Raw genomic sequence first — 14906 nt, forward strand, 5'->3', positions numbered from 1 at the left:
ACAATTTTATTGCATTTTTCTGGACACTCAAAGCACTTTACACATTTTTTGGGTGAATCTCTGCATCCACCACCAGTGTGCAGCATTCACATGAATGACGTGACGGCAGCCATATTGTGCCAGACCACACACCACACACCAGCTGATTTGTGAAGAGGAGACAGGTGATGCAGCCAATTATGATATTGAGATGGTTTGGAGACCATGATGGACAGAGGCTTGTGGGCAAATTTGGCCAGGATGCCAGGGTTAAATCCCTACTCTTTTTTTTAAGGACATCCTGGGATTTTTAATGACCACGGAGAGTCAAGACCTCTGTTTAATGTCTCATCCGTAAGACGTAAACTGCACCAGTACTGCGCCAATAGAAAGGTTTTGTTTAGTGAAACCTATTCTGAATATCCATTTAATGAAAGCAATAAGCAAAGTGAAGAAATGGTTTACAGTGTATTTATAATTGCTAAGGTTTTTTTTTGTTTTTTTTTAAAATCAAGCCCTAGCTGTTTTAAATTCACTGTAAACCGTGGCTTCACTTTGCTTATTGCACTTATGATGTATAACAGTTAAGGGGATTTTAGCAGTTTTTTTTTTTTTTTTTTTACAAAATACCTTAGCATTATTAATTCACTTTAATCACAGATCCACTGGTGTTCTTTCTTTAATAATTGTTTCAGGAGAAAAAAAATTGATTAAACTTAAAGACAATTATCTTGACATTTATCAATATTAAATGATTGACAGCCCTGTAATTTATAAGTGATGCCTCCCAGGATTTCACCACTACATGTGCTCCCTTTGTTCTGCAGTTGCAATCTTTTTAGATGCAATAAACAAAATTAAATGTCTCACTGCCCTGGTTTACTATCACAGTTGTGTCAGAACACCTGATGAATCAGAAGAGGGCAAAAAATGTCAGTAAACTTTTTGTGAAGCATCCACTGAGAGCAGGACAGCAACTCTGAGCCACAAATGAACGTCCCATCCAGAGCTTTGAGAGTCTTTGAGCTTCTGTAATCATGTCATGTTCAGATGAAAGAGGCTCGACTCCTACAGAGGTTTTCAGATGCAGCATTCAGTAGCACATCTGCTTGATGGCACCCGAGTCTCTGGAAAACATCCAGGCCATTCAGAAGTGCATCTTTTCCAGTCAATAGCTCTGTTTTGCGCACTGTCATCCGCACACAATGCCAGGGGTCATTTGGATACTCTCTACCTTCCAGATGGAGAGTTTCATAATCAAATCCTGATTTTTTCTCTGTCCTGTTTATTTTACGGTGTCCTTGGCGAAGTGCCCAGTTATGAATGCTGTGAAACTGAAAAATGTGCTTTAATTGTGCGAGCGTAGGTAATTGATTGTTTAGGCCACTATTAGTCAGAGTTCAAAAGCTCTGAATGTTCTGTAAAGCTGTTTGTGAATAACTTTTCTGTTGAACCCGAGAGCAGTGGGTTATTAGAAGTGCTCGCTTGTATTTACTTCTGAAAGGAAAAGTTATTTTTCTGCTGTATTGGACTTTTCTAATATAAATGTGTTTGGCAGTGGATGTAATATGCTTTTTCAAGGTATTGGATGAATTGAAGAGTGTATATTTTCCTGATGAAGAAAGTTTGGTTTTCAGCTCACCCATAAACACTTTTCTTTGTAGAAAACAACAGAAGTTTGTCGTAATTCTTTGCTGGTGAGCATGATATCGATCTTTGTAATGGTCGCTCTGTTTCTGTGTGGATGATTGATTGTTCATTTCTCCTCTTCTAGTGGTTCGGGGATCTGGTCACACCGGTTTGGTGGGAGGACGTTTGGCTGAAAGAGGGATTCGCTCATTACTTTGAGTATATTGGAGCTGATTTCCTCTTTCCAAAGTGGAACATGGTGAGTTAGATTTTTCTCATTTTTTCATCTACTACCAAGCACTGTAAGATTTAAATATTTTATTTAATTTATATACTTTTTATCATTTTTATTTAAAGGGACAGTTCAGTTTAAATGTGTCATCAACAAATGTTGTATAATGTTGTTTTGACTGCAACACATCGTAAACTTCAGATTTATTATACTATATCTTTATTTTAGTGAACTGATGTTGAATCTTAAATTTCATGGTCAATGTTTTAGTTTACACTGTGTAAATAAAACTTAATTATACATTAGCCCCTTTCACACATACAGACCTTTCCGGAAAATTACCGGCAATTTTCCGGGAAGGTGTGTATGTGTGAACAGGCCCTTTTTTGAAAATACCGGTAAATTCGTTCTGGCTATTTTACGGAAAGAGAAGTTAAAACATTACCGGTAATTTGCCGGAATGCTGTGCTGTGTGAATGCAGAAGGAAGATTGCCGGAAAGAGCGCGTCCACGTCTGGAACGTGCTGACGTGAGACACCTACTTTAGCCAATCAGAACAGTCAGACGCATTCACGTGCGCACGGTTTATGAGAACAAAAGCCTTTGAATATTTTTCCAGACACCTTCAGCTGCTAGATGTTCGTCAGATAATGTCTGTATGTTCCTTCTTAATGCTAACTGTGTAAATAATTATTGATAAAATGTTTATGATAATCCGTTGTTTGTTTACCTTCAAGCTTTGCGTGTGCCCGTGATCGCCCATAGCGCCAGCACACACACATATCATGAACATCTCGACATGTGAAAGTGTTCCTCTATATGTTTTCATTGGAGTTGTACTCAATACTAATTCATCCAAAGAGTTTGTTATGTAGTCAAATGTTTACAAACACAAGCGCAGCCGGAAAAATTCCGTAACATCCTCGCCTGTGTGAACAGCGCTTTTTTGAGTTTACCGGTAAAGTCGTTCCGGAAATTTTCCGGATATTTACCGGTATCACTGTGTGAAAGGGGCTAATGTCTAGCACACATGCTGTCTTTTTATATTTTGTTGATTTTTATAAAGCTTCATCTTTCTAATTCAGGTTATTTCCATTCACAAATGGTGAAATAATGAGAACAAGTTAAGATCTATTTATTTTAATTATATGAGCATTTATTTAAATGCAGAGCTACAATATATTCAGTAAACAACTTTTTTAATAAAAAAAAGCTATTTTGTACTCAGTACCCCACCCACAGCTTCAATGACTATATCTAGACCATGATTCATAAATCATTGTATGTACTGAACCTCCATTTTGTGTAGTGTCACACCATACCTATATACTCACACACTATCCAGTGAGAGTTCTAAGGGTTTTCATGCTTTTCAGTTTCATGCTTTTCATGTTTTTCAGTCCTCTAAAACAAGAGCAAATCTTCAATGTTTTATACACACATGAGGTCTTGAGCTACTGCTCTAGTGCAAAGATTCACTTGAGCAGAAAACAATCCTTGCACAGTGCTTCTCATCTATTTTTTATTTGATTCAGATGTTAACTGTTGGTAAGACTCTTATGCTGTTAAAACAGTGCTCGATTTACTATACAAATGTCCTATTTTCTTCCCAATACAGTATTCTATTATTATTATTATTCAATTGTAATAAATCAATTAAGGAATTTTGCTAAATATTAACTTAAGTCAAAACGCAGCTTTTTTCAATGGGTTAATGACTATTTGAATTTTACAGATCTTAATGAATAAGTGTGCTAAATGGAGACATGCATGGACTGGTTCCTTATGAGCTTGTAAAGAACAAATTGTTTAAACTGTTTTAATGGTTATTTTGAGCGCAGTTGGAGTTTGACTTCATGTTCATATCTAATGGTGTTGAACTCAACATGCTTCTGTTTCATTCCCCCTTCATTGCCACAGCAACCAGTGCTTATAATATAATGTTTTATTGTCTTATAATAAAATGCCAGTCTATATGTAGTTGAACGTTAATGAAGTAAGCTTTGAATTATTGCAATGCCACAAATACATTAATGAGCTTTGGACTGTAAAAAAGTCAACAACATGTTTAAACACGATTCTCATCTGCGCTAGTCTGAAAATCAGCTAAACAATATTCTAAAACTACATTGAAAGTGTCAGACCTACATATGTGACAGTCTGATTCAGAGCTGCAATCTCTGCTAAACCTGAAACTGATTTTCAAGGACAACACGCTGAGACATAAAATAGAGCCCAAAATCACCCACATCTATCTGTTTCATCATGTTTCCAGAAGGACAAAGCAAAGCTTCATTTTGAAATGCTCAGTCGTCTCACTGGAGTCAAACAGGTTCAGTGATGCTCTGAATGCTTGTAAACCGGCCAAGAATTATGAGCCTGTTTTGGCTGACCAGGTGCAAACACCATCATCTTACAATATTTCTGGGTTATAGGCAATGCATTTTTTAATGTGCATGGGACAAAAATCCATTTGATTGTGCTCTACTAAATGAGAAAAAGGTGGGGAATTGTAAAATTATGGATAATGTTTACATTTTTCACATTGTTTTAATAAGTGAAGTTTATTTATAAACTCATTTCAAGAGGATCACAGCATGCCTATGATTGACCACAGCTGGTCCTGCATTAGCAACTCAGGATTCACCAATCAGATGATTCCTAACTCACTATAAATAACCAGTTTCTTACCTTATTTATCTCTGTCTTGAAGAATTTCCCATTCCACCCCTACTCCTCCCTTCTTTTCCTTGACAGGGTGACACAGTGGGGTAGTGGTTAGCACTGTTGCCTCACCGCAAGAATGTCATTGGTTCAAATCCTTACTTGGTTAGTTTACATGTTCTCCCTGTGCTTGTGTAGGTTACCCCGGTTTCTCTAGTTTCCTCCCACAGTCCGACGTGTAACATATGTGTATATAACCAAATTGGCACCATTGATGAGCTCTTAATCAGCAATTCCTATTTGGCATTAGCTATATATTAAGCGGAGGAGTTCTCGAGACTTACCTGAGCTCAAACTCCCTTCTCGCCTAACAAACAAGAGGAAGACCTGGGCTCAAGGATCTAATGAGCTCAGGGCTCACTCCTGGGACAGCATGCCAAGCACACTATAATAAATCATCAGTTAAGTGTGAAACAGAAATATTATAAACTTAATGAAAAAAAAATCATTAGTGGATTTAAGATTGCTTGCCATTAAAACATTTGAAAGCCCACAATATGGAAAGAAAATCTAAATCAAAATTGTCCTGTATGAGTTTTGTTTTAAATGTTTTTTAAGACTGTTAGACTCTGTACTGTAAAACCATCTTTTTTTCTTATTTTACTGAATTATAAAATAATGAATGCAATGTGATTCAATATGGCCAGAGTTGCCTCTTTCTAAGGACAAATCTAATAGACATACAAATAGTACTTCTACTTCTACTACTACTACTACTTCTGCTACTACTACTAATAATAATAACCATAATTATACTTACTCTCAGGGCAATTTATATCGAAGTTGATATTTATCCACACCATATCGGTGTTTCATAGCGTCTAATTTTTTAAGAGGTGTGTTATTAGCCAAATGCTCATCCCCCAACCTGAAGGACCTAGACATTAGAGCTGCAGGATTCTGGCTAAAATGAGAATTGCAATTTTTTTTGCCTAAAATAAAGATCAAGAATTTCTTACGATTCTGTAGATATAAAATAAAGGTTAATATAAGTGGGCTATTATTATTGTTATTCTCAAACATGTGGTAAAACAACAATAGGCTTTGTGTAGCTGTACTGTTGGGTAAAATGCTAAATTTTGTATAGACTTGGAATGGTGGACTTGAACAGACTTTAGATTTGTCCTGGTCATTAATGCTGATGATAATTCTGATGTTGAATTATTGTGTTTGAGACATATGCTTACAATCTTCTCACAATCATTTTATGCTTAAAAATTGTCACTTACGTGATTTTAGGGAATACAGAAGGTGTAATGTGGGTATTTTTGCATTTCGGCGGGTTTTGGATACTTTTGGGGCTGGAACCAGTCAGCTACAGTACATCTAGCAACACTGTGTGCTGTTTCGCTTTCACTGCTAAGAGTGGGGGTTCACTTCCCGTGCGGCTCCCAAATGATCACTCTGTGCCACAAACTGAATGTTATTTACTACATTATTACCTGTAATTCACAGCCTATGCAGGATCTCTTCAGACAACCACCCTCTCTATGGTAACAGCTGACGGTCAGCTCACATCACGTGTGATTTTGCGGTCGTAAATACATTACATGAAGACAGAAATGGCTTTTTTGAGGTGAATTATATCTTATAAATACAGCATTTGACTCCAACATGATGTTGGAGGTGTCCACGTCGCCGAGCAACGTATGTAAAACAATGAGAAGACTTGTGCGGCCACCATTGCTTCTCCCCTGAACTTGAAAATATGATTGACAGAATCGTAGAAATGTTGGATTAAGATTGTCTAAGGGGTCGAATCGAAATTGCAATCTTTTTACGATTAATTGTGCAGCTCTATTGGACATACGCACATACTGTACACTACGGCCAATTTAGTACTGTTGTTGGATTGTATGGGATACCGGAGAACCCGGTGAAAACCCACGCAAACACGGATATTATTGGTAATATAAGTTAATATAATTCTAAAATTAAGAAACTATTTCTTTTTCATGTGACCAAATTGTTTGAACAGTGTGGAGAGGCTTTGCTCGGCTCAATAAAAAAATTTGAGGGAAAATTTAACAGGATGCTAAACAAATGCAGAGGTGTTTGTGAGAACCACGCAGTAGTAAATCAAACACCTTTCGTGACTTTTACAGTCACTATATCTGAACATTATTAATCTTTTATGAGACTTTCTGGAGCACTGAGTCATAGCAAGAAAAGGACCTTAACCTTCTTCCCCTAAAAAAAATAGACTCACCAGCAGTTCTTCTGAAGTCTTTTCATTTTATATGACCATTAAATCTGACATATGTACTATGTAGCATTCATTAGGTTAACACACATTTTTATTAAGCAATTCAATATTTGTGTATTACTTATTTTTTCATATTGAAGTTTACTGTACATACAAGTTTGCTACTGAACAACAGCAATAGCCTGAAATAATGAAATAATTGAAGGACAAACTGTTCTCCCTCCAGATCTGCCTTTGTTTGAGAAAATGTTTTTAGCAGTTAGCATTATGCCATTCCAGCTGTACTGCCCTCTAATGCTGCTATTGTGACACACTTGAAGCTTCATTTGTAAAACAAAAATTAGTCCATTGGTCATTAGCCAAACTAAATGTGACAGTTTTCCAGCATTAATGACACTGAGGGTTTTTGCTATGAATTAGCGGTCGTGCTGATAAAATCTGTTTGTATTTTCTACTCATTATGAGCTATTTGCTAGTGTGGAGATTATTATATACCAGTGATCAAAACTCAGACCTCATGTATTTTAGACTTAACACTGGTGCACATGTTTAAATAATCTTTAATAATCTATTTTTTCCTATTTCAAAGCTTTTTAAAGTATAATTTTTATTAATTTGTCTAATTTGAATAATATAATTTCAGTATGGTTATTTGTGTAATATAGCATATGTGCAATTTGTGCTCACATAATGACCTTCTATCCAGTCTGCCCCGGTATTGCACAGCTCTCTGCTTTAGAGCATCTTGGTTATGGAGCATCAGCCGGGCAGAAAGACCATTTAGGGGACGTCATTTCAGTGAGCAATTGGGTTTCACGTTCGATAGAGTTTGATGGAAACACTTCATTGCGCTTATAGGATGACTGCAAGCATTTCCCTTCCTAAATATGGCTAATATTGCTCATTTCAGGAGGAAAGAGTCTAAACTAGAAGTGAAAACTCTCAAATGCACTGAGAAATGTTGGGAACGGATTTGACAATAGACTGTAATAGGTCATTAAATCAGCCTCCAGGTCCCTTCACCTGCTCAAAACTGCTGGACTGTTTGTTTTCTGCCTCATTCACATATCTATCATGCTAGAGAAGCTCACAGAGAGGTATGATTTATGGCAAGCCATTTTAGCATTTAATCTATATCTATTTTCATGACACTAGCACTTCACTCACTCACATTTCTTCGGCTTAGTCCCTGCGTTATCAAATGTCACCAGAGCAAAATGAGCCACCACTACTAGTGCTCTATTTTAAAATAATTGGATATTTTCCATTATGTACTGTTATCTATTTATTTATTAGTTCATTAGCTACTAGGGCTTATTCTATAAATGGTGAGTAAGTTTTGATAAGTAGAATATCAATAGAATAGGGGCAGGAGTGTCCCAATTCTCATTTACAAAATTTTTTTTTACAACAAACAAGTACATGTTTTAATACATGAAAACATAAACTGCTAACTTTAGCTATTTAAAATCCCTAATAATAATCCCTGTATAGCAGTCCCAAAACATTCTTACACTCGATGACACTCGAAAACCCTGTCAGAAAAGTATAATGGCTGGGAATACCTTTTACAGTGTCTGGTATACTGTTAATGTTGTTTTTAGTTTAGATAGATGAATATGGTAAGGATGTAAATGCGCAGTGTAATTACGATCCTATTGCATATTTATGATAACATAATATAGGCTTTCAGTGATTTCTTGAAGATAAATACCAAAAAATTACACAACTGAAATAACTACAGCCCTCAACATCGTCTGATCTCATATGAAGCAAGAGATCGTGCTGTCCCATTTCTTAGAGTTTAATTTTGAAGCCCTCCTCCTTCACACTTGGTGTTAAGGGCCGAAGGAAGGGGTAGGGGTACAAATAAGAATTGGGATTGGGCCTAAGACTACTCAGAATGGTCACAAAAGAGTTTAATTATTAATCTTACCTTTTATCTGTTAAAATCTAACACTTTAACATTTTAAATAGGCACTAGTATCTAATAAATGTGTTCTGTTATCTGTTGAATTGATACTTGTAGCTAATAAATAAGTACAAATATGTAACCTATAAGTACTAGTCAGGTACATACACACACACACACACACACACACACACACACACACACACACACACACACACACACACATAAATATATATATATATATATATATATATATATATATATATATATATATATATATATATATATATACATATATATATATACATATATATATATATATATATATATATATATATATATATATATATAYATATATATATATATATATATATATATATATATATATATATATATATATATATATATATATATATATATATATATATATATATATAACTGTCTATTCAAGTGCAAGCATTATCAAATCAAATGAAAGCAAATCTAATAAATAAGTTATTCACTAGTAAGTTAGTCACTAGTATCTAAAAAGTATTACTGGTCGCACTTCATTTTGATGGTCCGAATTTAAGTTACATTGCATTTACAGTACATGCCAACTAATTCTCTTTAGATTTTAAGTAGAGTTGGTTGTTAGGGCTAGGTGTAAGTTTACATGTACTTGCAAAGTTTCCTATGGTCAGTTAAATGTCTGTTGGATATCTGTGTTGGCTGACAGTCTACCAATACTCATATGGACCATCAAAATAAAGTGTTACCAAATTACTAGTTCCAATTGAGCTATTTGTACATATAAATAAAAATAAAATTGTGCTGTTACATATACTCAGTACTATTATCTAATAAATGAGTATTTGTATTTAATACATTTGTAGTATATTTGAAATAGGTACTAGTATCTAAATAAAAAGCATTAGTACTTAATGGAAAATATATTAGTATGGAAATTATACGTTATGATTATAACATTATAATGAAAAAGACTATTAAAAATAGGCACTAGTAACATAAAAATAAATACTATTGCAGTTTATAGATTAACTGCTAAAACATTTTGACACATTTACTTTCCCATCAGGCTTTGGTCCCATTCTGCTGATCTTAAAATGGTCGATCAGTGTGGAAGTTTGAGTGCTTTTACAACAGGTGATGATGTTGAGACGTTAATAAGCAGGATCTAAATGAAGCATCATTAGACGTAAACACCTTGTTGAGAGCACATATGGGCCAGATGGAAGCTCTTCTCATTGCACCCGTTTTATAAGTGCACGTTACGTGACTCGCATAAAATCAGCTTGAAACCACCAGCTGTTCTCTTTCTGTCTGTCTGTCTGTGTTTATAGTCACTATATTGCATAGCAAGTTATTTTAAACGTGCCATATAATGAAAATCTGGATATAGGCATAGCTGAATAAAAGGAGTTTGGTACATAGAAATGACATATATCGTGAGCCTCAGACATAGTTGTTGCCTTGTTCTTGTGTAAATCTTAAAAGTGTAAAATCCGGCAAAAAACAGAATAGTCAAAACAAAATGGCAACTCTGACAATCCACAGCTTTTGATTGGCTACAGAATTCAGTGCTTCCCACAGGTTTGAAATATACGTGTGGTGGTAGATGGGTTAAAACACATCTCTTACCCACATCACATAAATAGTTAACTGTATGTGACAAACAAAACATAATTAGATTTTTAACAAAATTTTTTATCCATTAATTAACTGTTATACACTTTTTCTTTTTTAACGAGTTTAAGTAAAAAACACAATTATATTAAATAAGAAATCCACTATTTCTCGTACTATTATGCTACTCCAGAATCATCTGCACCTACTGACAAGTAAAATCGGCTTCTCTCTCTCTCACATTCAAGCTCAGGTTGCTTTAGCATTTATTTCTAAAGCATTCTCATGTAATACATAATATAATATAAAATATTTAATATATTGACATCCTCAAATTAATAAAATATGCAGCAAATGAGAAATAAATGACAGAAACAGGGAGTAAAAACAGACAATATCTCAAATAATTCTAATAATTACAAGAACAAAACGTGTAATTTTTTTAAATAAAAAGGCAAATAATTTGATTAATCATTTCTAACGCTGTGCGAACATATTTTGCAGCCAGTTTAGATGTAATTTTGTCCTCTCTTTGAGTATTTAGTAAAGTTTTCTGAGTCGTTTAGATTAAAGATTAAATGATAGTTGACAGTTGTCTGCATAACACCGAGGAGTGTTGACACTTCTCGAACAGACAAAAAGGGTAAACGAGAGAAGATTTTTCTCTACATAATCAATCACAGATGTTTGGTTATATTGCTCCGATACAGAACAAAAAAAAAAAAAGTAAAAGCATAATAATATTACAAAAAAGTCACTAAATATACTTGGGTGGCCATTAATATAATTACACAGCAAAATATGGGGACCCAAAACAACTCTATGGGTGTTAATTTCAACACTTTGAAAGTGTCTCATGGGGTCCACTCAAAACAGAGTTAAATCAACACTTTCAAAAGGGTTGGCACATTGACACCGAAGTAAGGGTTAATTTTAACTCTGGGCAGAGTTAAAAAATGTAACTATATTTAACACCGCCTGGTGTAATATATTATTTTATTCAACTCTCTTGAGTGTAAATATGGTAAAAAACTCAAATAGACTGTAAATTACAAAAGAAAAAACATTTTATTTGAAAAAATTCACCACTTCAACAATTCATTCAGTTTTTAAAATGCAACAATGTCAAATATGCTTTAAATGTTTTATTAGTACAGACAGTATCAACAAAATATGTATGACCAGTGCTCAAAAAGGCTGTTTCAGTCCTTTGGTCCAAACTTGATGTTTCATCAGTTTTCTTCTGAACGCATAGTTTTCTTCTGAAATTACATTTTAAACAACTTGGCGTGCAAATCTTTCACTTCGGGTGTTTCCTTGGTCCTCCATATCAAACACAGCAGTTTAAATGAAGGTATAAATGCTGGAAACTTGTGTGAAAACAAACTGGAGCTAGGAAATCTCATCAAGCATGTCCTGTGAATGAAGTGCTTCCCAGCCACAGGATGACCTTTTTATCCATGACGATGTAGTAGCTGCTGATCGCTCGTCCGGTGGTTCCTGATGCACGGATATAGGGTGATGCTCATCTAAGAACTCTTCAAGACTCCAGCATGACTAAGATAAATGTTTGAAAACAAATTGCAATCAAATTCTATGATATATTTAAAAGAACATTTAAAGTAAATAAAACATTCAAGAAATCTAAACTCACCTTTTGAAAATTTTCATGATGATCCACAACTTGACTCTCCCAGCTGGTTGAGGTGACAGGATATGGAAAAGTAGAAAAAACACACACATCACTGTTGGATCTCCAAAAACAATTAGGTTAATCACTATGACTAGAACTGGAAAAACAGGCAGCTGTCTGTCCAGAATCCTCAATTTAACACAACACTTGGAGCAAAATTTAGAGGAGCTTAAAATCTTTTATATCATTTAGTGATGCTGACTTCCCCAAAATACTGGCCACAGTGTAAAAAATATTCATAAACTTACAGTTTTCTGTAAGCGTGTGCGTGTGTGTGTGTGTGTGTGTGTGTGTGTGTGTGTGTGTGTGTGTGTGTGAGCGTGCGTGCGTGTTTCTTTACCAGATTCAACTTGTTGGGCCCTTTCAGGACCAGTATTGACGCCACCTTTCCTGGAGTCTAGCAGATGTTTCAGGTCCAAATATAATCTTAACTATTAGGATAAGCAGAAGAGGAGAAGTGCAGAGCAAAGAGCAAAACATTATTTAAGTAATATTTCACCCACAATACAAAACTTATCACCTTCATGTCATTTGTTATTCTCTAATGCTCTAATACCTTCTCAGCTTATTGTGAAACAAATACAGAACTTTATCAAACATACCTTCATTATTATCACCACATATGACCAAGAAGGTGTGCTTGGTCATTTCACCAACTCTGGAAATACACCATCCGTCTCTAATCAGCCACCGTCACAGGGTCTTGTGTTATTGTATAGAGAACTGTGGGTGTTAAAAAACAACAAAACATTAGTATCTAACACATATGCATAACCTTCAGATAAAAAAAAGAGAGATGAACATCACAAAGTATGCCTCACACTTTTTCAGATATCTTTTGATTCAGATGTTGATTATTGATAATAAATCTACAAATCAAACCTGTATCATCATTAGGCTGATCAAATATGAATCAGTTGATTAATTTTACAGACAGGTGGCTGTTTACAACGCACTAAATTGTCTTTAATAAAACGGAAATGTTGTGTACAGTACATGCTAAGTTTAGCCTAGTTTTAAGCACAATATCATGCGTAAGAAAAAGCTTGACTAAGATGTTCCTAACTACAGAAATAGCCTAACTTACTAACGTCAGACATCCCGAGTTGGGAAAAGTCATTTTCGGGGGATACAGAGTTGATTTGCGGGAGGTAGCGGGAGAGATGAGTACCTGAAGAGCGGTGGGGTGACTTGCGCGCGACGTACCTAAAGAGCGGAGGGGGTGACTTGCGCGCGACGTACCTGAAGAGCTGGGAGGGATGCGGTGGAGAGGGGTGTGCAAAGTGTTTAATGACCGGGCGGGAGACGCGCGATTTCCGGGAGATTATCATTCATTTGCGGGCATCTACTTAGGCATCTGGGAGTCTCTGTGCATTTGCGGGATAACGTTAACGTTAGTCCCGCAACTTCCGGGAGACTTCTGTAACGTCAAATGTCTGAGAAAGTGCAAACGCGGTCATTTAAAGACATTAATGTTAACATTCCGACTTTAATGGTTGTCAACACTTAATATAATTCAAGCGTACGTTATCACGCGAGTCTATGGACTAACGGTATATGGACGGCCACGAATGAACCAGTTTAAAAGGGCTGCGGTGTTTAAAATAACCAAATTAACATACACGGATAACAAACAATCATATATTTTAATCAGGAAGCCTTTTACAAGTAAGCATATGTTCATTTACTCACCAGATATGTTTTAGAAACTCTCCAGAGCTTATGGAAACCGTCCTGTGTTGCCGTTAGCATCCGGGCAGAGTAGGCTAGCGCTCCGGGGATTCCCTCGCTAGTTTGCTTAGAATTAAAGGAGAAGTGTCGATTTTATTTTACAGATGGGTAACAACGCACAAAATGGCATTAAGCGTGACAGAAATGTGTTGAACATGTACATTTGATGTTTTTATGCACTATGTATGCGTGAGCACATATAAAAACATTCTTGAAAAGAAGTCGATAGTAATGCAGTTAAGCTAGATACACAAACGACCATGAATGAACCGCAGAAGATTAAAATTGTCACTACATTCTAAAGTTATTAACTTAACAATATGTTTACAACTGTATTTCCTTAAAGAAAGTCAGTAAAATACCAACATTTAGGTAGTTTGACTCACCAGTTGCTGTTCTAAACTTCAGATGGAAAATGGCGTCTGGAAAATTCTTCAGTGACTGGGGCTGCATGAATTCCCGGATGTTGGAAATAACACCACCAAGTGTAAAAAAGATAACTCCTTGATTTCTCACTGAATAAAATCAATTCTAACTCTTATTATATTCATTTATCAAAATCTAACTCTTTAACGTCAACACTTTACTCTGAAATGCTTCAACACCGAGAATTTAACTCTGATGAATTTGCTGTGTACCTGCCAAAGTAAAGTCTGTGTGGGAAGCACTGACATTTCCTAGCGAGACTACAACAATTAATTTTTAAGTATAACGAGTAATTATACTTACTAAGTATACTTATGCTTATTTTGAAAATAAAATAAAGTTCAGTATTATAGAACTAATTATAGAACTAATTATATTATAGAACAGTATTATAGGTAATCTAATCTGTCATTGAGTATCTCATCTCTTCAGCTTGTTGTCATAATGCAAAATCGGAGAAAGATCGATTATAAATTTATTCAGCGCACACCTAAGAAGCATAACATCTTGTTAATGTGTATATTGTGAAATTCGCCATGTATGTTTGTAAGGAAGCAGCATGAGGTCTGTTTAGCTGTATCTTTGTTAGTTTAATGTGTGTATTGTTAAATTCACAGCATAAGACCTGTCTAACTGCATATTCTGTTAGTTGAATATACATATTATGACAGTATTTAATGAGTCAAAAGTATGCTTGTTCATAGTGAGTTTGGCAATGAGGGAAAACTGTTGTCAAGGCTATTTCATT

At 35.3% G+C, this 14906-nt stretch overlaps 1 protein-coding gene and 1 long non-coding RNA gene across 5 annotated transcripts in view; one reads left to right on the forward strand and one right to left on the reverse strand.

The window, feature by feature from the left end:
• trhde.1 (thyrotropin releasing hormone degrading enzyme, tandem duplicate 1) overlaps positions 1 to 14906 on the forward strand; it is a 202183-nt gene that overhangs the window by 100351 nt on the left and 86926 nt on the right. For all 4 annotated transcript variants that reach the window (XR_012402103.1, XM_073947198.1, XM_073947197.1 and 1 more), the window contains one exon: positions 1754 to 1867. Coding sequence is in view for 3 of the 4 variants with exons in the window: in XM_073947198.1 (XP_073803299.1) it covers positions 1754 to 1867 (114 nt within the window). In the remaining variant the exon portion in view is untranslated. The remainder of the gene's footprint in view (positions 1 to 1753; positions 1868 to 14906) is intronic.
• LOC137491550 (uncharacterized) lies at positions 11441 to 14171 on the reverse strand. The gene is made up of 6 exons (XR_012402109.1): positions 14119 to 14171; positions 13694 to 13798; positions 12604 to 12724; positions 12342 to 12432; positions 11963 to 12005; positions 11441 to 11865 (listed from the first exon to the last, which is right to left on the reverse strand). It is a non-coding gene; the product is annotated as an uncharacterized lncRNA (long non-coding RNA).

Source organism: Danio rerio, chromosome 4, assembly GCF_049306965.1.
Source record: "Danio rerio strain Tuebingen ecotype United States chromosome 4, GRCz12tu, whole genome shotgun sequence".
Lineage (NCBI taxonomy): Eukaryota > Metazoa > Chordata > Actinopteri > Cypriniformes > Danionidae > Danio > Danio rerio.